Below are 26,525 nucleotides of genomic sequence, written 5' to 3'. Positions count from 1 at the left end.
GGCATTGATGCTATGGACCGGCCCACCCGTTCCCCAGACCTGAATCCAATTGAGCACATCTGGGACATCATGTCTCGCTCCATCCACCAACGCCACGTTGCACCACAGACTGTCCAGAAGTTGGTGGATGCTTTAGTCCAGGTCTGGGAGGAGATCCCTCAGGAGACCATCTGCCACCTCATCAGGAGCATGCCCAGGCGTTGTAGGGAGGTCATACAGGCACGTGGAGGTCACACACATACTGAGCCTCATTTTGACTTGTTTTAAGGACATTACACCAAAGTTGGATCAGCCTGTAGTGTGGTTTTCCACTTTAATTTTGAGTGTGACTCCAAATCCAGACCTCCATGGGTTAATAAATTGGATTTCCATTGATTATTTTTGTGTGATTTTGTTGTCAGCACATTCAACTATGTAAAGAAAAAAGTATTTAATAAGATTATTTCTTTCCCTTTATTTTTTTGAGCAGTATATATATATATATATATATATATATATATATATATATATATATATATATATATAAGAGAGAGACATAGATAGAAAGAGAGAGAGAGATAGAAAGAGATATAGATAGAGAGAGAGAGCCTATGCATACCTGCTTAAATGGAAATTAGGACCCTGTGCCTGTGGCCTCAAGCAATCTTAAAATAGCAATGTAACAAATGGCCATTTTAGACAATCAACCTCCTCAAAATTTGGCCTATCCAAAATTAACAAAAATAATTTTTATAACAATGAACAGTAAATGGGCATCACACTTAAACCTGTCCAGGCTGCGGTGTGCTCTACTCCCACAGCATTCTGGGAGTCTGTACATGTACGCGAGCGCACAGTGTATAGTGCATGTGAGCGCACGTGGGTGTTTAGCAGACCAAGCTTTGGCCCAGACATTCACTGCTTTGCTTTTAGCCTTTAATTTGAGTCCAGATTCATACAAAGTCATACTGGACAAAAAAACATAGCTTTCTTTAGCCGGTGCAATGAGCGAGTGACTGGGCAAAGTGATTTCACTGCCTAAGACGAGCAGCTCTCGAGGGTCGAGGTGTGTGCGTGTGGGAGAGTCCGGGCCAAAAACAAGCTCTGGGGTGAAGTTTCCCCCAGGTACAGCATCTTTCCACCAATTCTAACATTAACCGTTAGTGGGGAAAATGCACAACTGACCCAAGATCAGTGCCTAGGAGCAACTTCACCCACTAGTGGCCAAGACAACCCTGAGGGTGTGGTTCTAGCTAGCTACGTACCTTATTGGCCCAGGAGTCTTCGTCCCAGGAAGTGAGCTGCAGCACCCTAATGATCTCGTTGATCTCAGCGCTCATCTTCTCGAAGGTGAAGTTCCTGTTCTTCAGAGACTCCTCTACTCCCTGGCTGCCGGACGTCTTGGTTGTCACAAAGATCTTGATACCTATAGTAACACCACAACAATGACCATCAGTAACAAGCACTTAGTTACTTGCAGTATAGTCGTAAGTATAGGTAACTGAACTTGAGGTCTTCACGGGTCCAACAGACCTTGAAATTCCGAGATCCGACCCGAGGGGGTTCGGGTCCTAAATTTTGTCTCGGATCAGGTTCGAGCTGATATAATTGCCATGAGTCTCGGGTATGTGCAATTGAAATTGATTTACCGACAGTACCTCCTCTGTAAATGTAAAGGTGGTTGATGAGAACTGTGTGAGCTTGTTATCTGTGTCAGCCAGCTGAAACTGGTTCTGGCCTCTCAACTAACATGCACCTGCTGCTAAGGAGAGCGAGAGAGTGAGTGAGAGGAGCCTTGGCCTAGTCAACTGTTGATTGTGAAGATGGAGGCATTTTTCATTGAAGTAAAATGAAAGTTAGAGAAAGAGTATAATAAAAAGAAGCCGAGAAGGGGAATTTCCATGGGGACAAGTTTTAATATTGTAATGGGCAAAGATGATAAGAACAATTGCGCGGCCAACTCTTCAGGTTTGACGCAATTTACCAAACTTGTATTTTATTTATTTTTCATATTTATTATAATTAGATGTATCATTATTTTAGGCTTTTATATGAATCCAAACCAGTTCTCTACATATGCAAAAAGTGTTTGGGAGACATTTTCGAATGGCTAAATTAAGTTCAAACTGTTTTTAAAATGTTTTGCTCGGTATTTCGTTTAAGATAGGTTATAAGTAGGCCTGTTGTAAAAGAAAGATCATTAGCTTATTGGTGTCATTTGTTCAGTAGCCTATGGTATAGGGACTAACCTTTGTTGAGAGGTCTATTTGCTTCAATATAGCCTGTTCAAAACTTGTGGGTTTAAACCAGCTCTTTAAATACACTACATCGCCAAAAGTATGTGGACACCCGTTCAAATTAGTGGATTCGTTCCATGATTTTGGAATAAGATGTTATACGACGTTCGAGTTGTTAGATTAGTGTCCACATACTTTTGGTCATGTAGTGTTTGTAAAAAGTATTTTGTTTCATTCTGTTGAGACATTTTCTTTGGCCAAATTAAGTTACAAACTGCATGTTTGCCGCAATATAATATAATTACTATGTTACTCGCATTCAAACTATAAAAAACAAAATCAGGCCAAGATGCAAAAATAAACTTATTGTAATGCTGCAATATAATAACCTGTTTGTATTTTCCCTATAAGCAACGGCTTATTTTACTTTTGACATTACCCTAATAAAGTTTAGAAAATGTTGTGAAGGTTTGGTGTGTTGTGGCTATTATACGCTTTAGCTACTGCAGGCTATGAAGGCAGTGCGCATTGGCGCTCTAACGGACTTCGGCAATTGAACTTGAGGTGAGGAAGAATGTTTTAGGCCTACCAGAGTTATTCCTTTAATCTAACAATATAACGCTCCTCTTTATATGTTTGAAATTAACAAATTAGCCTAAATCTGTATAGCAGTAGTAGCCAATCTGACAAGGAAAAAGAAATGCATCTCCGTGTTGGAAACATGCCACCGGGATATCTCTCTCTGTCTCTATAGGACTAGGCCTACGCTTCTCGTCCTTATATATACAGTTGAAGTCGGAAGTTTACATACACCTTAGCCAAATACATTTAAACTCAGTTTTTCACAATTCTTGACATTTAATCCCAGTAATAATTCCCTGTCTAATGTCAGTTAGGATCACCACTTTATTTTAAGAATGTGAAATGTCAGAATAATAGTAGAGAGAATGATTTATTTCAGCTTTTATTTCTTTCATCACATTCCCAGTGGGTCAGAAGTTTACATACACTCAATTAGTATTTGGTAGCATTGCCTTTAAACTGTTTAACTTGGGTCAAACATTTCGGATAGCCTTCCACAAGCTTCCCACAATAAGTTAGGTGAATTTTGGCCCATTCCTCCTGAAATTGCTGGTGTAACTGAGTCAGGTTTGTAGGCCTCCTTGCTTACACCTCCTTGCTCCTTGCTTACACACGCTTTTTCAGTTCTGCCCACAAATGTTCAATAGCATTGAGGTCAGGGCTTTGTGCCACTCCAATACCTTGACTTTGTTGTCCTTAAGCCATTTTGCCACAACTTTGGAAGTATGCTTGGGGTCATTGTCCATTTGGAAGACCCATTTGCGACCATTTGCGACAATAGAAGCTCACCTGAGATGAGAACAGGCAGCTGCTCTTACACTGTGTTCAATAGAAAAGAGTATAATAGAAGCTCACCTGAGAGGAGAACAGGCAGCAGCTATTTGAATGTGTTCAATAGAAAAGAGTAGAATAGGAGCTCACCTGAGAGGAGTTCAGGCAGCAGCTCTTGATGTTCAATAGAACAGAGTAGAATAGAAGCTCACCTGGGATGAGAACAGGGAGCAGCTCTTCGTGTTCAATAGAATAGATTAGAATAGAAGCTCTCCTGAGATAAGTACAGGGAGCAGCTCTTTGACTGTGTTCAATAGAATATAGTAGAATAGAAGCTCACCTAAGATGAGTACAAAGCAGCAGCTCTTTGAATATGTTCAATAGAATAGAGTAGAATAGAAGCTCACCTGAGAGGAGTACAGAGAGCAGCTCTTTCTGTTCAATAGAATAGAGTAGAAGCTCACCTGAGATAAGTACAGGGAGCAGCTCTTTGAATGTGTTCAATAGAAAAGAGTAGAATAGAAGCTCACCTGAGATGAGTACAGGGAGCAGATCTTTCTGTTCAATAGAATAGAGTAGAAGCTCACCTGAGATGAGTACAGGGAGCAGCTCTTTGAATGTGTTCAATATAATAGAGTAGAATAGAAGCTCACCTGAGAGGAGTACATGTAGCAGCTCTTTGTGTTCAATAGAAAGTAAGCTCACCTGAGATGAGTACAGGCAGCAGCTATTTGAATGTGTTCAATATAATAGAGTAGAATAGAAGCTCACCTGAGAGGAGTACATGTAGCAGCTCTTTGTGTTCAATAGAATAGAGTAGAAGGTCACCTGAGATGAGTACAAGGAGCAGCTTTTTGACTGTGTTCAATAGAATAGAGTAGAATAGAAGCTCACCTGAGATGAGTACAGGCAGCAGCTCTTTGACTGTGTTCATGGAGTTGACCAGCATTACGCGGTGTTCCTGGTGGGTCAGCTCCTGCTGTCGCTCGTCAATCATCTTTGCCATCTTCGTCATCCCTGGACAGGAACAACAACAAAGGATCAGTTATATAACGTGTTTCTCTCATGTAATTTCCACTTCCTGTCAACATGCCATCCATGCAGAGAACATCAAGTCAACATTAGGTCATCATGTCAGGAGCATAGGGTGTTGAGGTGGGATTGATGCAGGATCCGTTTGTGTTTTGTCCTCTACCTGTTTGTCTGTATACATTTTAAAATGCAAAATACATTTAAAAAAGTAATGTTAAACATTTATGGATAAAGCATATATTATTGTTATTATGCATTATATCATCTCAGTAGCCAGGTATTGGTAACTAAAGTATGTGGTTTTGACATGTGGTTGTAACACCTATGCAAATGTAACTATGAAGGGACTGACCTGGACCCAGGTTCTTTGTGTATGTGATCAGGTCCTCCATAGATTCCACCACCTCTGCCACGGTTAGGTACTCCAGGATACCTTTGCAGACGCGAATGATTTTACGAACCTGCAATTGAGCAGAACAACACGAAACAGGATCAATAATCTACATTGTCTTGGTCACCCAGCTTGGTGTGGAAATTAGATTTGGAAATCCGATTTGAAGTCAGATTCATCTTTTTAGACTAGTGTTTCAAGCGAGACCTTTCATTCTTGGACTCTAAACTCCATCTTCATTGGCTAAAGACTTCTTATTATGATGTGTGAATCACAGCTGAAGGTGAATCTTTCAGAGTGATTATGCTTACGTCATATTACATAAACGCTATCTTGGACTTAAATGTCCAAGACAAATTTCCCCTCAGGACAATAAAGTAAATCCTAATTAATTGTTGGTACAGTATTTTGTCTAGCTATTTAGACTGGATATTAATGCTGTGCTACTGACATTTCTGTCTCTTTGTCCTGCTCTTTCAGCTCCAGACCAGCTGCATGTGTTGTGTACTGTGTGTGTACTGTGTGTGTGGTTACTGTACGCCTCTCCTCACCTAGTCCCAGTGCTGCTTTATAAACAACTTACCTGGCTCAGTCCCAAAATGCACCCTATTCTATGTCTCTACACTGTACTGTGCTACTATCCCTGAGTCCAGCTGCATGAACAGATAAAACAGCATGTCTGTGCTGACTGCCGAGTCTCCCTGGCTGCTGCTACCGCCTGATGAGAGCTGATGGCTGGTGATTTTCACCCCCGGGGAGAGAGGATGGGGGAGAGAGAATGGATGGGGTTGGATGGATGGTACGGCTACCTGGTTTAAGACACTAGCTCTAGCCTTCTGTGCTGAGCTGTGCTGTGTCGTAATAACACACATTCGTCCCGGAATACATTTTGAGCATGGCCAAGGATGGGCGGCAGGTTATGCCTGTGTGTAATTAATGGGGTTTAGAAGACGTTCAGTTTGAGGGTGAGATTAAACTGCTCCCAGAACCAATGGTGATGTACTTGACTGTACCTCAGCCTCGTCGAAGGTCAGCAGCAGGTCCGATGTGCCAGAGAGGATGCCCCGGGAGCCGTCAATGAGGTAATCTCGAGCGGGGACGGAGTAAGGGTCTGCTTTCAACATAGATGCTGCCTGCACCAGCTTGGTGCATGCAGTCTCCACCCTGAGAGAGGGAAAGAGGAACAGTGGAAAACAATACCACTAAACAATAACGTAACATAGATCATTTAGGGTCTCTAAAAGCCAGTAGGGCACCAGGCCAGTAGGGCAAATCTCCTGTTGTTAAAAGTGATCATGGATAAAAGTGTCTATACATAGCAGCAGTGTGTCTAGGTGGAATTGCTGACCTGACGACAAAGAAAAACGAAACGCTCTTTCATGTTTTAAACACAACTACTTTCTCACGTTCTAAATCAGTATACTGCCTCAAGTCATATACTGCAAGGCAAGCAGATGAAACCCATTGTCAATATGAAGAGCTTCTATTAGTCTCACAATATATCTCACACTATAGCATCCCTGAGCAGGTTTCATGAAAATGGCCTCGGGCGTGTACTGCTGCAGCAGAGGAGATGCAGTATATTTAAGATTCCTGTTAGTCAGCGAAACACAGGCAGGCTCGATATCATAGCCCAAGCCTCATATCCATCCCCACGGTACGATGCACAGAAACAGGCAACAAGACAAAGACAGACATGTTCCAATTCTCACATAATCCTAACTTCGAACTAAAGCCTACGGGCCAAAACCTCTTCTCCTCTGTTTAATAGGGAACTGGGAACTAGCATTATTCGTCCCCCTGGAAGGCAAGGCACTGTGTTTGCAGGAAGGGCCAGACTAGAGAAGTTCGGTTTGAGTTTCCATTATAGCTAAGGCAGAATTGCCGCTGGTCTCTTAAAGCCTGTGGTAACTGGTAATGTATGTGCATATTAAAACTGGAAGAGTGCTGGGAAGTGACACTTGCATGCTGGCGGTGTCTGTGTGTAGTTTGTAGTGTAGGCAATGCCAGGGCCGTGTGCTCGATTCCCACTGGGGTCACATGTCACGATCGTTATATAAATAATCGAACCAAGGCGCAGAGTGAGTAGAGTTCCACATATTTATTACAGTGAAACCTCAAAACAACAAAGAATTAACGAACGTGCAGTACGTAGCGCACATAGGCACTAAATAAAACAATATCCCACATCGCAGGTGGGAAAAGGAACACACTAAGTATGATCCCCAATTAGAGGCAACGATATTCAGCTGCCTCCAATTGGGAACCATACTCACCAACATAGAACTATAATAACTAGAAAAAAACCCTAGTCACGCTCTGACCTATTACACCATAGAGAACCCTGAGGGCTCTCTATGGTCACGGCGTGACAGTACACCCCCCCCAAAAGTGCGGACTCCGACTGCAAAACCTGAACCTAGATGGGGAGGGTTAGGGTGGGCAACTAGCGTCGGTGGCGGCTCCGGTGCGGGACGAAGTACCCGCTCAGACCGCGGATCCGGCCATGAAGCCGGGCTGAACACCGTGCCCGGACTGAGCCACGGAGCAGAGGAAGGCTCCGGCCGTGGAGCGGGACTGGACGCTGTGCCTGGACTGGGCACCGGCGCAAAGGAAGGCTCCGGCCATGGAGCGGGACTGGACGCCGTGCCTGGATGCCGTGCCTGGACTGGGCACCAGCACAGAGGAAGGCTCCGGCCATGGAGCGGGACTGGACGCCGTGCCTGGACTGGGCACCGGCGCAGAGGAAGGCTCCGGCAATGGAGCGGGACTGGACGCCGTGCCTGGACTGGGCACCGGCGCAGAGGAAGGCTCCAGCCATGGCACCGGCGCAAGGAAGCTCCGGGCCGTGGACCGTCACTGGAGGCTCTGGACTGTGAACTGTCGCTGGAAGCTCCAGGCCGTGGACTGTCACTGGAGGTTCCGGGCTGTAGACCGTCGCTGGAGACTCAGGGCTGCTGACACTCTTCAGGGAGAGTGTGGGGAGCCTGTACAGTACATACCGGGCTGGGGAGGTGCACTGGAGACCTGGTGCGTGGACCCGGCACAGGTTTCACCGGACTAATGACACGCTCCTCAGGGCGAGTGCGGGGAGCCGGCACAGGACGTACTGGGCTGGGGAGGCACACTGGAGACCTGGTGCGTGGAGCCGGCACAGGTTCCACCGGACTGATGACACGCTCTTCAGGGCGAGTGCGGGGAGCCGGCACAGGATGTACCGGGCTGGGGAGGCACACTGGAGGCCTGGTGCGTGGAGCCGGCACAGGTTGCACCTGACTGATGACACGCTCTTCAGGGCGAGTGCGGGGAGCCGGCACAGGACGTACCGGACTGGGGAGGCGCACTGGAGGCCTGGTGCGTGGACCCGGCACAGGTTTCACCAGACTAATGACATGCTCTTCAGGGCGAGTGTGGTGCAGAATACACCTAACCAACATCTCTCTCCGATCTCCCTCCTCCAACCCCGAGGGCTCTCTATGGTCAGGGCGTGACATCACATATAAAATGTATGCACTCAACTGTAAGTCACTTTAGATCAAAGCATATATTATGCATTATTAATGCATCGACACTGAACAAAAATTAACAGTTTTACCGAGTTACAGTTCATATAAGGAAATCAGTCAATTGAAACAAATTCATTAGGTCCTTATCTATGGATTTCACAGGACTGGGCATAGGCCCATCCACTTGGGAGACAAGCCCACCCACTAGGAGCCAGGCCCAGCCAATTGCAATGAGGTTTTCACCAAAAAAAGGCTTTATTACAGACAGAAATACTCCTCAGTTTCATCAGCTGTCAGGGTGGCTGGTCTCAGACGATCCTGAAGGTGAAGAAGCCGGATGTGGAGGTCCTGGGCTGGCGTGGTTAAACGTGACCTGCAGTTGTGAGGTCGGTTGGATGTACTGCCGACTTATGGTAGAGAAATTAACATTGAATTCTCTGGCAACAGCTCTCGTGGACATTCCTGCAGTCAGCATGCTAATTGCACGCTCCCTTAAAACTTGGCATTGTGTTGTGTGACAAAAAAAGCACATTTAAGAGCGGCCTTTTATTGTCCACAGCACAAGGTGCACCTGTATAATGATCATGCTGTTTAATCAGCTTCTTGATACACCACACCTGTCAGGTGGATGGATTATCTTGGCAAAGGACAAAATGCTCAAAATTTGTGCACAAAATTTGAGAGAAATAAGTTTTTTGTGCGTTTGGAACATTTCTGTGATCTTTTATTTCAGCTCATGAAAGATGGGACCAACACTTTACATGTTGCGTTTATATTTTTTCAGTATAATATGTGTGTTACGTTAGTGCAGCCAGCACTGTCCTTCAGCAGCCAGCCCCATGCTATGCTACATTGCTGGACCAGACCAGGATCTATGCACACGCTAATTATAGTGAAGGAGATATATATAGTTAAGGAGACACATTCCAGCATGTGTATCTGATGGATGAAGACAGGGTGACGATGTGACTTTAAGGTGCCAAATGGGTTCAGGGCGCCTCCGTGACCTCTATGACCTACGCCTGCCAATTGCTTTTCATCCGTGAACTTGTTGGGCGTCCCGTGACCCCGTCGTGACCCCGTCAGCCCCTATTGTATTACTGAGTTATAGACGGAGGTGACGGGGGCGAGGGTGTAAAGGCTAAGAAGGGATCGCAGAGTCACAGCAAAGCAGCTGGGCTACAGATTATTGCTAGATCGAGTGGTGTAGGAAGAGATCTCAGGAGGGAGATACCGGAGGAGGAAAAATGTATATCCCTCTTGATTAATTCATTCAGGGAGTGACTTATCGTTAGACTACTGTTTAAAATGATAAAAAGGTAATATAGACTCAGTGGCCAGTTTATTAGGTACCAGGTCAAACCACCCAAATCACCCAGCCAATGTTCTGCACACCACTGTTGTACTGTGCCGATATTTGTCAGTTTGCCTGTTGCCATTCTCCTTCAACCTCTCATCAACTTGCTGTTTTCACACATAGGACTGCCACTGACTGGATGTTTTTTGTTTGTTGCACCATTCTCAGTAAACTCTAGACACTGTCATGCATGTAAAGCCCAGGAGGCCGGCCATTTGTGAGATACTGGAACTGGTGCGCCTGGCACCGACGATCATACCACCCTCAAAGTCGCTTAGGTCACTCGATTTGCCCATTCTACCATTCAATCGAACGCCTTGATGCCCGTCTGCCTGCTTTATATAGCATGCCACGGACACGTGACTCACTGCCTATAGGAGTGAACCATTTTCGTGAACGGGGTGGTGGACCTAATAAACTGGCCACTGAGTGGAGATTGAATCAATACGTCCAAAGAAAACTACTGTCTGAAAATACATTTTAATAGCATGTCTTCACTAGGGGCTTAGCTTTGGTCGAGGTTGTACAAGAGCAGCTGTCCAGGAAGGAAGACCATATAGAAACCTAACAGTGTTCCTTTCTGCTTCCTCTGTTAGTGAAGAGTCCCTCCATAGAGTCTCTCCATGGGCAAATAGTAGCCTATGAGGCAGCCAGCAACTCACTAGCAGTAGCACCCCAGCACAGTGTTTATAATACACCATGGAAGCACAGGACTGACTGACTGAGGCGCCACTACCAGCCCCCTAACCCTAAGGGCCCTGGTCAAAAGTGCACTATATAGGGAGTAGGGTGCCATTTGGGACACAATCTAAGGCAGTAATTATAATAGACCAGGGAGGGCAGGGCTGTGACTCTGAGGCACTTAACATGCCATCTCTGACCTCTGCGTGCTGGCCTGGGTGCAAGCAGCCATTACTGTCTGCAGCAGATAGCAGAGAGGGAGAGAACAGGACAAAGAGAGAGTACAGAAGTTTAGATTCATCATCGTTAACTAATGACTAAATTGGATAGATTGGTAAATAATAAATAAGGTGAAAAAGTTTGAGGGCTGAGAATCGAGGAGAGTTGTTCTTTGTGTACTTACTTGATGAAAGCTGGAGGCATATCTCTCTTCATTATCTGGTCCTCCGTAGTCTGGACAGTGTCTTTCCCCACCTAGAACAGAAACACAGGGAGAGCACATTACCACATGCTGTAGGGCCAGTTTCCTGGACACTCCTAGATCTAAGTAATCACTTTTATATTAGTTAATGGAGAGTCTTCATTGAGCATCTGGGTCCGATAAACCCAGAACCTTTAAACTTCCTTGTTGTCTTTAATCATGTATTGTCACATCTTGTTAGTCAACGATGATATAAACAATTGTCTCAACAAGCAGGTCACTGGAGGAGAGCCAGGGCAACACACACAAAGTAATGTGTAAAACAGCTGAACGCCTCTTCTCTTTCACACATGGCTACTATGACTCATTTCTCCCAGTATGACCTCACATTCACACACAAGGAATGATCGAAACTATTCATAGAAGAAAGAGAAAAAGTATATTTGTCAATTACAGAGAGGAGTAGTTTCTTATTGCAGATGTTTAAACCCACGGACAGGGAGGGAATCCCTCGGTGTCAGTTATTGTCTAGTAGTCTCTCCCCGACCCGATAGACAATTGAGCCCTGAGCTTCGAGCTCGCTCTGCAAGCGAGGCTGTTAATGTCCGATTCAGATGGGGCTTGTTGGCTGACTGATCCCATCACACACACACACACACACACACACACACACACACACACACACACACACACACACACACACAGTCATATTCAACAAAATGTTAACATGCCCACTACAACTCTGGTTAACAAGCACCACGACTTCAACTTGATACTACGACTACAACTTCATCAGCTACACTGGTGTATCTAAAAGCAAGGATTTATATCGACATAGGAATTTTGGGAACTTTGATACAAAGGGAAATTATAATGAAGTTGCATAATAAACTTACCAAAATGATAGGTTGTACAGTTTGTCGTATGTTCATGAGTATTTCCTGACCACGTCAATAGCCTATGGGGCTACAACTAGTAGGGTTGTTTCAGGCGAGGTCACAAAGTCCACAAAAAAAAATAATGAACATGCTTATTAGGAATGGGACATTAGTGGCGAGGTGGTGGGACTCTAGACTCTTAACTGCTCCACCAGTTCATCACAGTCAGTGGCACAGCCATTCATTCCAGAAAGCTGACATTATGGATTCTGCATGGGGCAGAGCCAGAAGCACATCCCTCAACCCCATTACTGTCTTCTCATTGGTCCAGTGGGACTGTGGAAGTAGAGCGTCCACCACCACCGTTTGTTAATTAAACACAAAGGTTGATGCCAGGCTAAAAGTGGAGAGAGGCTGAGAGAGAATGGGCCCCGGGACTCTTTCAGGTCATGTCATAAAGTTACAAACAAAAAACTCCTGACCCTAGTAGTTATTAGGAATGTGAGGTGAAAGCTCAAGGATGCTTCAAAAGTAACCAGCTCAGCTCGAGACCGTGAGCAGCACAGCCATTCCAGAAAGCTGACATACAATAGAGTGGTCCGAGTTGGACAGAAGCACATTGGTTTCATCGGTCCATTGGAAGAAAGTTACTGAACAGGACTCTCTCCTGCCCTTTAGTTCAAATCCACTCAGTTGGTTTGTGTGTCCAACATCTAAAAATGACTCTCCCCTGTTCCCCTAACCTTTAATTGAATGGCCCTGTAACTACCCTGGAACACTGGATAGTTGTTTTTGGCTTCTGTTCAGAGCCACTTATGGCAGAAATGCCAGGGTTGCATTTGCTAGCTGCCACCTCACAGAGAGAGCTGAGCAGTTGCTTTAGTTTTAGCCTGGCATCAATCTTTGTTTAATTTATAAATGCTCAGTGGACAAAGGTTACAGTACCAGTATACGGCTGAACCAAATATTGCAATTTGATCAAATAAAATCTTATTGGCCACATACACATGGTTAGCAGATGTTAGTGCGAGTGTAGCGAAATGCTTGTGCTTCTAGTTCCGACTGTTCAGTAATATCTAACGTGTAATCTAACAAATTCACAACGACTACCTTATACACAGTAAAGGGATGAAATTGTACATATAAATATATGGATGAGCGATGGCCGTGCGGCATAGGCAAGATGCAGTAGATGGTATAGAATACAGTATATACAAATATGAGATAAGTAATGTAGGATATGTAGACATTATTAAAGTGGCATTATTTAAAGTGACTAGTGATACCTTTATTAAATCAATTTATTAAAAAGTGGCCAGAGACTTGAGTCTGTGGCAGCAGCCACAGCCACTCTATGTTAGTGATGGCGGTTTAACAGTCTGATGGCCTTTAGATAGAAGCTGTTTTTCAGTCTCTCGGCCCCAGTTTTGATGCACCCGTACTGACCTCGCCTTCTGGATGGAAGCAGGGTGAACAGGCAGTGGCTCGGATGGTTGTTGTCCTTGATGATCTTTTTGGCCTTCCTGTGACATCAGGTGCTGTAGGTGTCCTGGAAGGCAGGTAGTTTGCCCCCGGTATTGCGTTTTGCTGAAGCATGAGGGTGTCCAGACCCCAGTGGAATCTTTCAGAGTACTAAACCCTGACACATGGCCAGAAGACCAGGCCAGCCTTCTCACCTTTGGCGATGATGGTGTGGCCGACCTGATGAGGCATTCAAGGAGCCTCTAGAGAGGTAAGCATTTTTTTTCACACTACATGGCCATATGAGACACATGTTATGTTTGCATATTTGCAAACTCACTTTCCCTGTTCAATCCTGCAGATCGGGGTGCAACATGGCTGCAATCCAGGATGAGTGGCAGGGGCTGAAAATCCTGGTCAGCCACAATTTCAAGGACAAGTTCTACAGTGGCCTGTGGGGGACCATGTTGACAAAGGACCCCTACAGGGACAATTACAAGGTAGGCTAACAGTCCTGATTGGTTATGTATGGTATCCCTCTCTGGTTGGTTTTGATAAGTTAAATGGTAAGACTTTAAATTCAATTGAAAGATATATTTTCTCTAGAACATACTGGAGCTGGTGCAGCTTATGCTGGTGCTGCCCATTTCAGCCGCCCAGTGTGAGCGAGGCTTCTCTGCGCAGAACCGGATTAAGAATTCAACAAGAAGCTGCCCTGGAGTCTCCACTACCGAAGACCTGATGAGGATCAGCCTGGAGGGGCCTTCTGTCGAGGAGTTCGATCCCACTCCTGCTGTGGACCGCTGGCTGACCTCTAAGCGTGCCAGACGGACAACATACAAAACCAGCTGGACAACTGATATCCTTTGGGTCCAGTAGGCATGGGTCAATGTGTGATTTTAGTGGTATGTGCTGCTGCACATATGTGTGTCCCTGAGTACATGCACACACACTCACACAAGCAGTATAAATATGTATGTAATAAATTGTTTGTTAACCTGTTAGGGCTAGGGGGCAGTATTGACACGGCCGGATAAAAAACGTACCCGATTTAATCTGGTTACTACTCCTGCCCAGTAACTAAAATATGCATATAATTATTGGCTTTGGATAGAAAACACCCTAAAGTTTCTAAAACTGTTTGAATGGTGTCTGTGAGTATAACAGAACTCATATGGCAGGCAAAAACCTGAGAAGATTCTGTACAGGAAGTGGCCTGTCTGACAAGTTGTTCATCTTGGCTCTTTTTACTGAAGACTGAGGATCTTTGCTGTAACGTGACACTTCCTACGGCTCCCATAGGCTCTCAGAGCCCGGGAAAAAGCTGAATGATATCGAGGCAGCCCCAGGCTGAAACACATTTACGCTTTTGGCAAGTGGCCGATCAGAGGACAATGGGCTTAGGCGCGTGCACGAGTCGACCCCGTGCTTTATTTTCTTTCCTCTTTTTACCTAAACGCAGATTCCCGGTCGGAATATTATCGCTTTTTTACGAGAAAAATGGCATAAAATTGATTTTAAACAGCGGTTGACATGCTTCGAAGTACGGTAATGGAATATTTAGAATTTTTTTGTCACGAAATGCGCCATGCTCGTCACCCTTATTTACCCTTTCGGATAGTGTCTTGAACGCACGAACAAAACGCCGCTATTTGGATATAACAATGGATTATTTGGGACCAAACCAACATTTGTTATTGAAGTAGAAGTCCTGGGAGTGCATTCTGACGAAGAACAGCAAAGGTAATAACATTTTTCTTATAGTAAATCTGACTTTGGTGAGTGCTAAACTTGCTGGGTGTCTAAATAGCTAGCCCTGTGATGCCGGGCTATCTACTGAGAATATTGCAAAATGTGCTTTCACCGAAAAGCTATTTTAAAATCGGACATATTGAGTGCATAGAGGAGTTCTGTATCTATAATTCTTAAAATAATTGTTATGTTTTTTGTGAACGTTTATCGTGAGTAATTTAGTAAATTCACTGGCAGTGTTCGGTGGGAATGCTAGTCACATGCTAATGTAAAAAGCTGTTTTTTGATATAAATATGAACTTGATTGAACAAAACATGCATGTATTGTATAACATAATGTCCTAGGGGTGTCATCTGATGAAGATCATCAAAGGTTAGTGCTGCATTTAGCTGTGGTTTGGGTTTATGTGACATTATATGCTAGCTTGAAAAATGGGTGTCTGATTATTTCTGGCTGGGTACTCTGCTGACATAATCTACTGTTTTGCTTTCATTGTAAAGCCTTTTTGAAATCGGACAGTGTGGTTAGATTAACGAGAGTCTTGTCTTTAAAATGGTGTAAAATAGTCATATGTTTGAAAAATTGAAGTTTTTGCATTTTTGAGGTATTTGAATATCGCGCCACAGGATTACACTGGCTGTTGAGTAGGTGGGACGCAAGTGTCCCACCTAGCCCATAGAGGTTAATAAACTCTGTGTTACTTGAACATGTTTCACTGTGCTCCTAAATTTCTTTGTGTGCTCCTACATTTTTTCATTTAGGAGCACATGTACTCCTTGGGAAAAAAGTTAGCGTAGAGCCTTGAGACGCTCCCTTTGCTGTCTAATTTGTTTTGTTGACGTTGAGTGAGAGGTTATTTTCCTGACACCATACTCTGAGGGCCCTCACCTCCTCCATGTAGGCCGTCTCGTCATTGTTGGTAATCAAGCCTACCACTGTAGTGTCGTCTGCAAACTTGATGACTGAGTTGGAGGTGTGCATGGCCACGCAGTCATGGGTGACCAGGGAGTACAGGAGACGGCTGAGAACGCACCCTTGTGGGGTGTTGAGGATCAGCGGGGCAGAGGTGTTGTTTCCTAACCTCACCAGCCAGTTGGTCTGCGAATGCTCTGAGGACGTGGCTCGGGATGCCGTCTGGCCCACCAGCCTTGCGAGGGTTAACACATTTAAATGTTTTACTCACGTTGGCCACAGTGAAGGAGAGCCCACAGGCTTTGGTAGCGGGCCGTGCTCGGTGTCACTGTATTGTTCGCAAAGCGAGCAAAGAAGTTGTTTAATTTGTCTGGGAGCAAGACGTCGATGTTCGTGACGGGGCTGGTTTTCTTTTTGTAATCCGTGATTGACTGTAGACCCTGCCACATATGTGTTTGAGCCGTTGAATTGCGACTACTTTGTGATGATATACAGTGTATTCGGAAAGTAATCAGACCCCTTCACTTTTTTCACATTTTGTGACATTACAGTCTAATTCTAAAATGGATTAAATGTGTCTCCTTTAAAAAAACTGAAATATCAAATTTACCTAAGTATTAAGACCCTTTACTCAGTACTTTGTTAAAGCACCTTTGGCAGCAATTACAGCCTTGAGTCTTCTTGGGTGACTCTACAAGCTTGGCACACCTGTATTTGGGGAGTTTCTCCCATTCTTCTCTGCAGATCCTCTCAAGCTCTGCCAGGTTGGATGGGGAGCGATGCTGCACAGCTATTGTCAGGTCTCTCCAGAGATGTTTGATCAGGTTCAAGTCCGGGCTCTGGCTGGACCACTCAAGGACATTCAGACTTGTCCCGAAGCCACTCCTGCATTGTCTTGGCTGTGTGCTTAGGGTCATTGTCCTGTTGGAAGGTGAACATTCGCCCCAGTCTGAGGTCCTGAGCACTCTGGAGCAGGTTTTCATCAAGGATCGCTCTGTGCTCTGTTCATCTTTCCCTCGATCCTGACTAGTCTCCCAGTCCCTGCCGCTGAAAAACATGCCCACAGCATGATGCTGCCACCACCATGCTTCACCGTAGGGATAGTGCCAGGTTTCCTCCAGATGTGACGCTTGGCATTCAGGCTAAAGAGTTCAATCTTTGTTTCATCAGATCAAAATTTTTGTTTCTCATGGTCAGTTCTTTAGATGCCTTTTGGCAAACTCCAAGCGGGCTGTCATGTGCCTTTTACTGAGGAGTGGCTTCCGTCTGGCCACTCTACCATAAATGCCTGATTGGTGGAGTGCTGCAGAGATGGTTGTCCCCTTAGAAGGTTCTCCCATCTCCACAGAGGAACTCTGGAGCTCTGTCAAACTCACCATTGGGTTATTGGTCACCTCCCTGACCAAGGTCCTTCTCTCTCGAGTGCTCAGTTTGGCCAGCCGGCCAGCTCTAGGAAGAGTCTTGGTGGTTCCAAACGTCTTCCATTTAAGAATGATGGAAGCCATTGTGTTCTTGGGGACCTTTATGCTGCAGAAATGTTTTGGTATTCTTCCCCAGATCTGTGCCTCGACACAATCCTGTCTCGGTGCTCTATGGAAAAGTCCTTCAACCTCATGGCTTGGTTTTTGCTCTGACATGCACTGTCAACTCTGGGACCTTATATAGACAGGTGTGTGCCTTTCCAAATCATGTCCAATCAATGTAATTTACCGCAGGTGGACTCCAATCAAGTTGTAGAAACATCTCAAGTATGATCAATGGAAACAGGACGCACCTGCGCTCAATTTTGAGTCACATAGCAAAGGGTCTGAATACTAAATAAAGTATTTGTTTTTTATTTGAAAAAAAACATCCCCCAAAATAAATAACCTGTTTTCGCTTTGTCCTTATGGGGTATTGTGTGTAGGTAGATTTAAAAAAAATAATAAACCACTTTAGAATAAGGCTGTAACATAAAAAGTCAAGGGGTTTGAATACTTGGGTGAACTGTTGGAATCAGAAATGGAATTATTTATACTATGAAACAAAGTGGAAAGCAGCATGGTTCTTGTTTAGAACAATTAACCTAACAGAAAAGCATGAAAACTTTTAGTGACTAACAGAGAGGAGGCGGAATTGTGCTGCTTGTGTGATAGGGGCGGCGCTTGGTGTGTGTGGGACAGTGGAGGCTCCTAAAAGGAGGAAGGGGAGGACCATCCCCCTCAGTGATGTTATTGTAAAACATTAAAATATATTATCCTTTTTAGATAAAAACTAGACAAAATATATTCATATGTCACCAGATAATTTATTAAAATACACTATTTTGCAATAAAGGTCTACAGTAACTTCAACAGCACTGTCTGGGGTAGCACCATGGTGTAGCCAGAGGACATCTAGTTTCCATCCTCCTCTGGCTACATTGACTTCAATACAAAACCTAGGAGGCTCGTAGGCCTCCCCCTTCCACAGACATACATGATAATTATGACCACTTCCGGAGGACGTCCTCCAATCAACCAAAGCTTTTGCAGTATAAACTGCCCCGTGTGGCTCAGTTGGTAGAGCATGGTGTTTGCAACGCCAGGGTTGTGGGTTCGATTCCCACGGGGGACCAGTACGGAGAAGAAAAATGCATGAAATGTATGCATTCACTACTGTAAGTCGCTCTGGATAAGAGCGTCTGCTAAATGACTAAATTGTAAAATGTAAACTGACATGTTGTCCATCCAATCATAGAATGGTGTCATTGTTGGATAGAGATTAAGAGTGAAAAGTGATAGTTTAGCATTTTTGGGATATTATTCAATTCAAATTACAGGAGACGGAGGAGGTATATTATAAATTGTTTTCTTGGTTTTAGAACTTTATTTTTGTGTCCAGTTAGTGCATTTAATTTACATTTGCCTTGCTAACTTCAGTAGCTAGCTAGCTAGCAGCGGGAGAGGGCAGTTTTCTCCGCCAGAATGGTAGAATGGCCAACGTTGACGAAAATGTTGTGGACTTTTTGTTGAAGAACCCCTTTCATTCTCTGGGGTACACTGAAAAGATCTGAATTAAAAGTGAGGGTCGACCTCTGCCTGAGATCAGTTTCATGAAGAAGGATGAAATGGTGAGGGCGTTCAATACCAACTGGTATCAAAATTACAGCTGGGTAACAGGGAGCCATTCATCAAGCCGCCTGTACTGCTGGCTTTGCCTGGGTGGGTACAGTGACCTGAAGAACATCGATAGTTTAGCTAAATGGCAAAACAAAAGCAGGGAGCATACAAATGCCCACATCAGATTCAAGATTCTGGAAAAAAGCTGCATCGATTATGATGAAGGTCTGCGTATTCAAACTGCGCAACACAATGAGAAAGTAAGAAGAAACAGGGATGTTATCAAGCTGCTTATCAACACCACTGCGTTTTCGGGCATGCAAAAATGTGCTTTTAAAGGACACGAAGAGAGGGAAAGTCTGAAAAAAAGGATAACATCTGAAAAAAAAAGTGCCTACTTGGTAGTGTGTACTGGTGCTCGACCATTCGGCGAAAGCCAACATCATCCATGACAGAGAACGGTTGATTGTCAAGGGCAATGAATTACATTATCTTGGCGTTAACCTTTCTGGCGCAGGTGTTCTGCTAGCAACCCACCTCGACAACATCCGGTGAAATTGAAGAGCACAAAATTCAAATGACAGAAATAGTAATATTTAACATTCATGAAAATACAAATGTCATACATCAAAATAAAGCTTAACTTCTTGTTAATCCAGCCGCTGTGTCAGATTTCAAAAAGGCTTTACGGCGAAAGTACACCATGCGATTATCTGAGGACAGCGCCCCACACACAAAAGCATAACAATTTTTTTTAACCAGGCAGGAGACCACGAAAGTCAGAAATAGGGATAAAATAAATGCCTTACCTTTGAAGATCTTCTGTTGGCACTCCAAAAGGTCCCAGCTACATCCCAAATGGTCCTTTTGTTCGATAAAGTCCGACTTTATATCCCCAAAAACTCAGTTTAGCTGGCGCGCTTCATTCAATAATCTACCGGTTTCCCTCCTTCAAAATGCATACAAAATTAATCCCAAACGTTACCAATAAACTTCTCCAAACAAGTCAAACAGCGTTTATAATCAAACCTCAGGTACCCTAATACGTAAATAAACGATCAAATTTAAGACGGAGAATCGTTGTCTTTACCGGAGATAAACAACAAAGAACGCGCTCTCATCCACACGCATGAAAACACTACAGCCAAAATGGGAGCAACTTAGAAAAACTACAAATTCTAGCTCATTTTTCCAAAAACAAGCCTGAAACTCTTTCTAAAGACTGTTGACATCTGGTGGAAGGCCTAGGAACTGCAATCTGGGAGGTTTTCGCTTCATATTAAACATGACAGCCATTGGAAACAGTTTGTCCTCGGGTTGCTTGCCATATCAGTTCTGTTTTGACAGTTTTATTTTAACAGTTTTAGAAACTTTAGAATGTTTTCTATCCAAATATACCATTATATGCATATGCTAGCTTCTGGGCCTGAGTAACAGGCAGTTTACTTTAGGCACGCTTTTCATCCAGACGTCAAAATACTGCCCCCTAGCCCAATGGATTTCGCTTTTGAGTTGTCTCGTTGAAATTTTCTTACTCATTCAAATGACTGCTCCACTTGTTGACTGGTCGATTCACACAGCAGACATTGTGGGCTAGGTTAGGAATGCTGTGTTGGACGTGTAGCGCAGAATTCTACGTGGCGTCGTTACGTCATCTACCTATGTTATATAGGTATGCACGTCAGCTTTGACATCGGTTTTGCGTATCGGCGTTAAACTAGACATCGGGCCAATGCCGATGATGGCATTTTCAGCTAATATCGTCTGATTCCGATATGCTTACCGATAAATCATGCATTCCTAGCTGTAATGGAAAGCATCTGCAATTTGTATTTACAGCTAAGTCCTCTCCTGTTCCCTGATCAAGAGGTGATGACTACTCCACTACCATTGTCAACTTTCTCCTGACATTAACTGAAGCCACGTCTAATGCGCCCGCTCATTCACTGGCACATTTAATGTTTCCCCTCCAAGCACTGTCAGTACCCCTATTAATTTTCTCTCATTACTGTATGTACAGTCGTGGCCAAAAGATTTGAGAATGACACAAATATTAATTTTCACAAAGTCTGCTACCTCAGTTTGTATGATGGCAATTTGCATATACTCCAGAATGTTATGAAGAGTGATCAGATGAATTGCAATTAATTGCAAAGTCCCTCTTTGCCATGCAAATGAACTGAATCCCGCAAAAACATTTCCACAAAAGGACCAGCTGACATCATGTCAGTGATTCTCTCGTTAACACAGGTATGAGAGTGTTGACGAGGACAAGGCTGGAGATCCCTCTGTCATGCTGATTGAGTTCAAATAACAGACTGGAAGCTTCAAAAGGAGGGTGGTGCTTGGAATCATTGTTCTTCCTCTGCCAACCATGGTTACCTGCAAGGAAACACGTGCCGTCATCATTGCTTTGCACAAAAAGGGCTTCACAGGCAAGGATACTGCTGCCAGTAAGATTGCACCTTAATCAAACCATTTATCGGCTCATCAAGAACTTCAACAAGAGCGGTTCAATTGTTGTGAAGAAGGCTTCAGGGCGCCCAAGAACGTCCAGCAAGCGCCAGGACCATCTCCTAAAGTTGATTCAGCTGCGGGATCGACGCACCACCAGTACAGAGCTTGCTCAGGAATGGCAGCAGGCAGGTGTGAGTGCATCTGCATGCACAGTGAGGCGAAGACTTTTGGAGGATGGCCTGGTGTCAAGAAGGGCAGTAAAGAAACCACTTCTCTCCAGGAAAAACATCAGGGACAGACTGATATTCTGCAGAAGGTACAGGGATTGGACTGCTGAGGACTGTGGTAAAGTAATTTTCTCTGATGAATCCCCTTTCCAATTGTTTGGGGCATCCGTAAAAAAGCCTGTCCGGAGAAGACAAGGTGAGCGCTACCATCAGTCCTGTGTCATGCCAACAGTAAGGCATCCTGAGACCATTCATGTGTGGGGTTGCTTCTAAGCCAAGGGAGTGGGCTCACTCACAATTGTGCCTAAGAACACAGCCATGAATAAAGAATGGTACCAACACATCCTCCGAGAGTGTCAGAAGGTGAGTGTAGCTGGTGCATGAAGTCAGGCGCAGGAGAGCAAAATGAGTGAGCAACGGACTTTACTCACAAAATAAAGGCACTAGGTAAACAAATACACTTGACCAATAATCAACGGTAAATATTACGTACGGGTGAACACAGCACCCGTGGAAAAACCAACCAACTGAACATAGAAATAATCACGCACAACAAACATGGGGGAAACAGAGGGTTAAATACATGAACATGGAATTGGATAATGAAAACCAGGTGTGTAGAAAATAAAGACAAAACCAATGGAAAATGAAAGATGGATCAGCGATGGCTAGAAGACCGGTGAGGTCGACCGCCGAACGTCGCCCGAACAAGGAGAGGGACCGACCCCGTCGGAAGTCGTGACAGAGAGCAACTTCTCCCAACCATCCAGGAACAGTTTGGTGACGAACAATGCCTTTTCCAGCATGATGGAGCACCATGCCATAAGGCAAAAGTGATAACTAAGTGGCTCGGGGGAACAAAACATCGATATTTTGGGTCCATGGCCAGGAAACTCGCCAGACCTTAATCCCATCGAGAACTTGTGGTCATCCTCAACAGGCGGATGGACAAACAAAAACCCACAAATTCTGACAAACTCCAAGCATTGATTATGCAAGAATGGACTGCCATCAGTCAGGATGTGGCCCAGAAGTTAATTGACAGCATGCCAGGGCGGATTGCAGAGGTCTTGGAAAAGAAGGGTCAACACTGCAAATACTGACTCTTTGCATCAACTTCATGTAATTGTCAATAAAAGCCTTTGACACTTATGAAATTATTGTAATTATATGTCAGTATTCCATAGTAACATCTGACAAAAACATCTAAAGACACTGAAGCAGCAAACTTTGTGGAAACTAATATTTGTGTCATTCTCAAAACTTTTGGCCACTAGTGTAGAGTAAATCACATACACAATCACATTATTACACATCAATGATTTTACTCCTTGCTTGGACTAACTCATTCTTAGCTCTTTTGTCTAACTGTGTAGTGTGTTGTGTTATTGTTTTTTGTCTTCTCAGTCAAATCCTGTCCTGCACTGGTTAAGCCTCTGAACACCTCAACTCATGCCTCATACCATCACTGCTGTGATCCCTTTACAACACTGTAAGTAGCCTCTCATTCCCATTGCGCAAAATATTGTACTATAAATGTATTTTGTTAATGTTTTAGGTTAAAATAGTCTTTGACGATTTTTGAAACACATTTGTCATCTCCGTGCATTCCGGCCTAAACCGTGGGTCTCCCATCCTCCTCAATTATTCAAGTTACCAGCATTCACTGGTGTGGGAAGCAGCCGCACGAGGAGTAAAAAAACGGAGTAATCTATCAAAACAGACTTTGCACTAGAATGGCTTCATAACAATAATAATAAGATCCAAAGCTCCAAGCAAGTCGCTTCTTCTGTCACGACTTCCACCGAAGGTGGCTCCTCTCCCTGTTCGGGCGGTGCTCGGCGGTCATCGTCGCCGGCCTACTAGCTGCCAACGAATCCCATTTTCCTTTTTCATTTAGTACTGTCTGGTTTTACACACCTGTGTCTTGTGGTACTGATTTCGGTGGGTTTATATATTCCCGCTGCAGGTTAGGCTGTGTGCGGGATTGTTGCTGATTAGTACTGTAAAGGGGTGCGTGCCTGCACCACGGGATTTGTTTTGTTTTGTGCGGTATGTGTTTACCGTGGACATTTTTTGCTCGATAGTTAGCGGAGTTGAGGTTTCTCCTCTGTGTGCACTAAATTCCTTCCCTGTGGGTGGATGCTACATTTGTGCGGTTTCCCTTTGTGGTTGTGCTGTGCCTTTGGGACCGCCGCAATAAACATTTGATTTCCTGGAACCCGTCTGCTCTCCTGCTCCTGATTCTAGAGGCATTGTTACATCTTCCCCCCATCTCTTTATGTTGCCTGAAGACCAACAATAGGCCCCGGCCCTGATCCAAACTACTCTCCATAAAAACACTGTCTGTTGCTGACACCAACTTTATAACGGTTGTTGTCATTTTCCAAACTAAGTTCTGGGGGTGTATTCACTAGAATCCAAAACGGGAGGGACTAACCTGAACTGCACCTAATTCAGCATGATTCAAATAAACACTGACTGCACTTGATTCAGCAGGAGTCAACTAAACCCTGCCTGCACTTGATTAAATTGATTAAAACATACTATTTTGCACAGAAGGTCTTACAGTAGCCTCAACAGCACTCTAAGGTAGCACCATAGTGTAGCCGGAGGACAGCTAGCTTCCATCCTCCTCTGGGTACATTGACATCAATACTAAACCTAGGAGGGAATAGGCTACATACCCGTTTCCTGAACCACAACACACACAGGCCTTCAGGTCTGAGGCAGGCTACTCTTTGAATAGAACTTTGCTAAAGTGCAAAAAGAGCAGTGGTGTTAAGTAATGGTTGGCAATTCTTCATTTCAAGAGAGGGGTTCTGCCCGCACACTGCAAAAGAAATGATATTCAGACTAAGTCATTCGACTGACCCAGACGGTCATTGTGGCAGTATGATTTCACACCAAACAACCTGATGTCAAGCAGGCCTACTAGCCAGCCAGGGCCCTATTTCCAGCTGCCAACAGAACAGAACAGACCAGTGCAGTGATGTGAGGACTAAACCCTTGCATTGTGAATGAGCTAGATAAAGTGGCCGGGCCGAGGGAACAGACAAGGCCTTGTTGACATGCACTCACAGAGAAGACAGAGAGAAGAAATGCCACTCTCAAAGCCTGGAGGACTGAGGCAGTGACACAGAGAGAAAGACACAGCCTGGTTTTCAGAAGGGGCGCTAGCACCAGATACTAGGCTGATTCTTTATATGGTAACATTCTATTAGGCCTAAGTAAGTGTCCTCATCGACATCTAACAAATCGCTCGCTCTGAACGTGTTATGGAAGGAAAGTATTTGCCATTAACTGTGTACCAGCAAAAGGATGTAGTATCCAAACATGTTCCTAATTACAGGAAGCATGTGTGAGACGTGAAGCGAAAAAGCAAAGAGATGAATTTTCTGTAACAATCTGCAGAGGCATTAGGGCGACCAAGAGGTAGTCAGGTGAAGGTGATCCGTTTGGCTTTTCCTTTCTTTACTAAAATATTCCTCTTAAATAGGAAAGCATTTGACTCTAAAGTTAAGAAATAACTGAAACGTTATGTTGGCAACTGCACATTACGGCAAATACTAAATCGAGAAATAGAGACAAACAATGCGACTATGGACCAAGTACTGTAGCTGGCGATTCCACTGAAGTGAGTTTAGAGACACTACTAACAGAAATTTGCACTGGCAATGAGAAACGGTCTAAGCAGATTAAGAAAATATCCGATGATGTAAAGAAAATAAAGAAATCAAGGTGGGAATCCCTGATATGACTGAACTAGGCAAACGCTTGGAGGCCGAAAATGGCTTAACCCTGGAGAAAAAAGCGCAAGAAAATCTCCAGAAAACCGTGGCTGAACAAAAATACATAATTACAGGCTTACTAAAGATGAAACGGGATGGAGGACTTCAGTCGTCATTCAAATCTTCATTTCGAATGCTGTGGAACAACTGGAATGGAAGAATTACTGGAAAAAGTAATACCATAACTACTGGGCCAGGAGAACTTCACAAGGGCTCCCACAATCGAACAAGCACATCGAACAGGATGAGGGGACACGAGCAGCAAACCAAGGGGCATCATCGCAAAGTTCCTTAGCTATAGGGACAAAGATAAAGTTCTACGACTGGCCAACAAAGCCCCCCAAAAAAGGAGTCGGACCTTTGATGTATGAGGGCCATCGGATCTAGCTACATCAACTCCGACATGAGCAGAAACCTCCACATGAAACAGAGAGAACCCCACACAACTACAGGTCAAATGGAAGGAAAGAGACATCACACTGAAATCAGTAAAAGAAGCTACCCGATTCCTGGATAACCTGGACAAGGAGAACGATGGAAATGGCATTGAATGAACTGTACAGCCTCCCAACCGACGATGTACGACAGATGGGGCACGGGCCTATTGAACTGTTTAGGCTACTGAATTTAGGTGAACGATGGACTATTACAGTACACCCCACCACATCAAATTAAACAAAGCAGAAAGGTATGTGCTGTTAATGCCTTCACCTGGGGCGGCAGGTAGGCCTGCGATTAAGAGCATTAAACCATGAACTTTTTAAGGTATAGGGGCAGTATTTTCATTTTCGGGATGAAAAGCGTGCCCAGAGTAAACTGCCTAATACTCGGGCCCAGAGTTAAATATTTGCATATTATTAGTAGATTTGGATAGAAAACACTCAGAAGTTTCTAAAACTGTTTGAATGATGTCTGTGAGTATAACAGAACTCATATGGCAGGCAAAAACCTGAGAAAAATCCAACCAGGAAGTGGGAAATCTGATGCTTGTAGTCTTTTCAAGTCATTG

General features: G+C 44.3%; 1 protein-coding gene across 2 annotated transcripts in view; it reads right to left on the bottom strand.

Annotated features, from left to right (window-relative positions):
* The window catches only part of LOC106611807 (vinculin), a 73,336-nt gene that overhangs the window by 24,603 nt on the left and 22,208 nt on the right, over positions 1-26,525 (bottom strand). For both annotated transcript variants that reach the window (XM_014212396.2, XM_014212402.2), the window contains exons 2-6: positions 10,940-11,010; positions 6,006-6,156; positions 4,954-5,062; positions 4,464-4,586; positions 1,245-1,405 (exon numbers count right to left, since the gene is read on the bottom strand). In XM_014212396.2, coding sequence (XP_014067871.1) covers positions 1,245-1,405; positions 4,464-4,586; positions 4,954-5,062; positions 6,006-6,156; positions 10,940-11,010 — 615 coding nt within the window. The remainder of the gene's footprint in view (positions 1-1,244; positions 1,406-4,463; positions 4,587-4,953; positions 5,063-6,005; positions 6,157-10,939; positions 11,011-26,525) is intronic.

The sequence above is a fragment of the Salmo salar genome, chromosome ssa01 (assembly GCF_905237065.1).
Source record: "Salmo salar chromosome ssa01, Ssal_v3.1, whole genome shotgun sequence".
Taxonomy (NCBI): Eukaryota; Metazoa; Chordata; class Actinopteri; order Salmoniformes; family Salmonidae; genus Salmo; species Salmo salar.
This window is presented reverse-complemented; position numbering and strand designations above follow the sequence as displayed.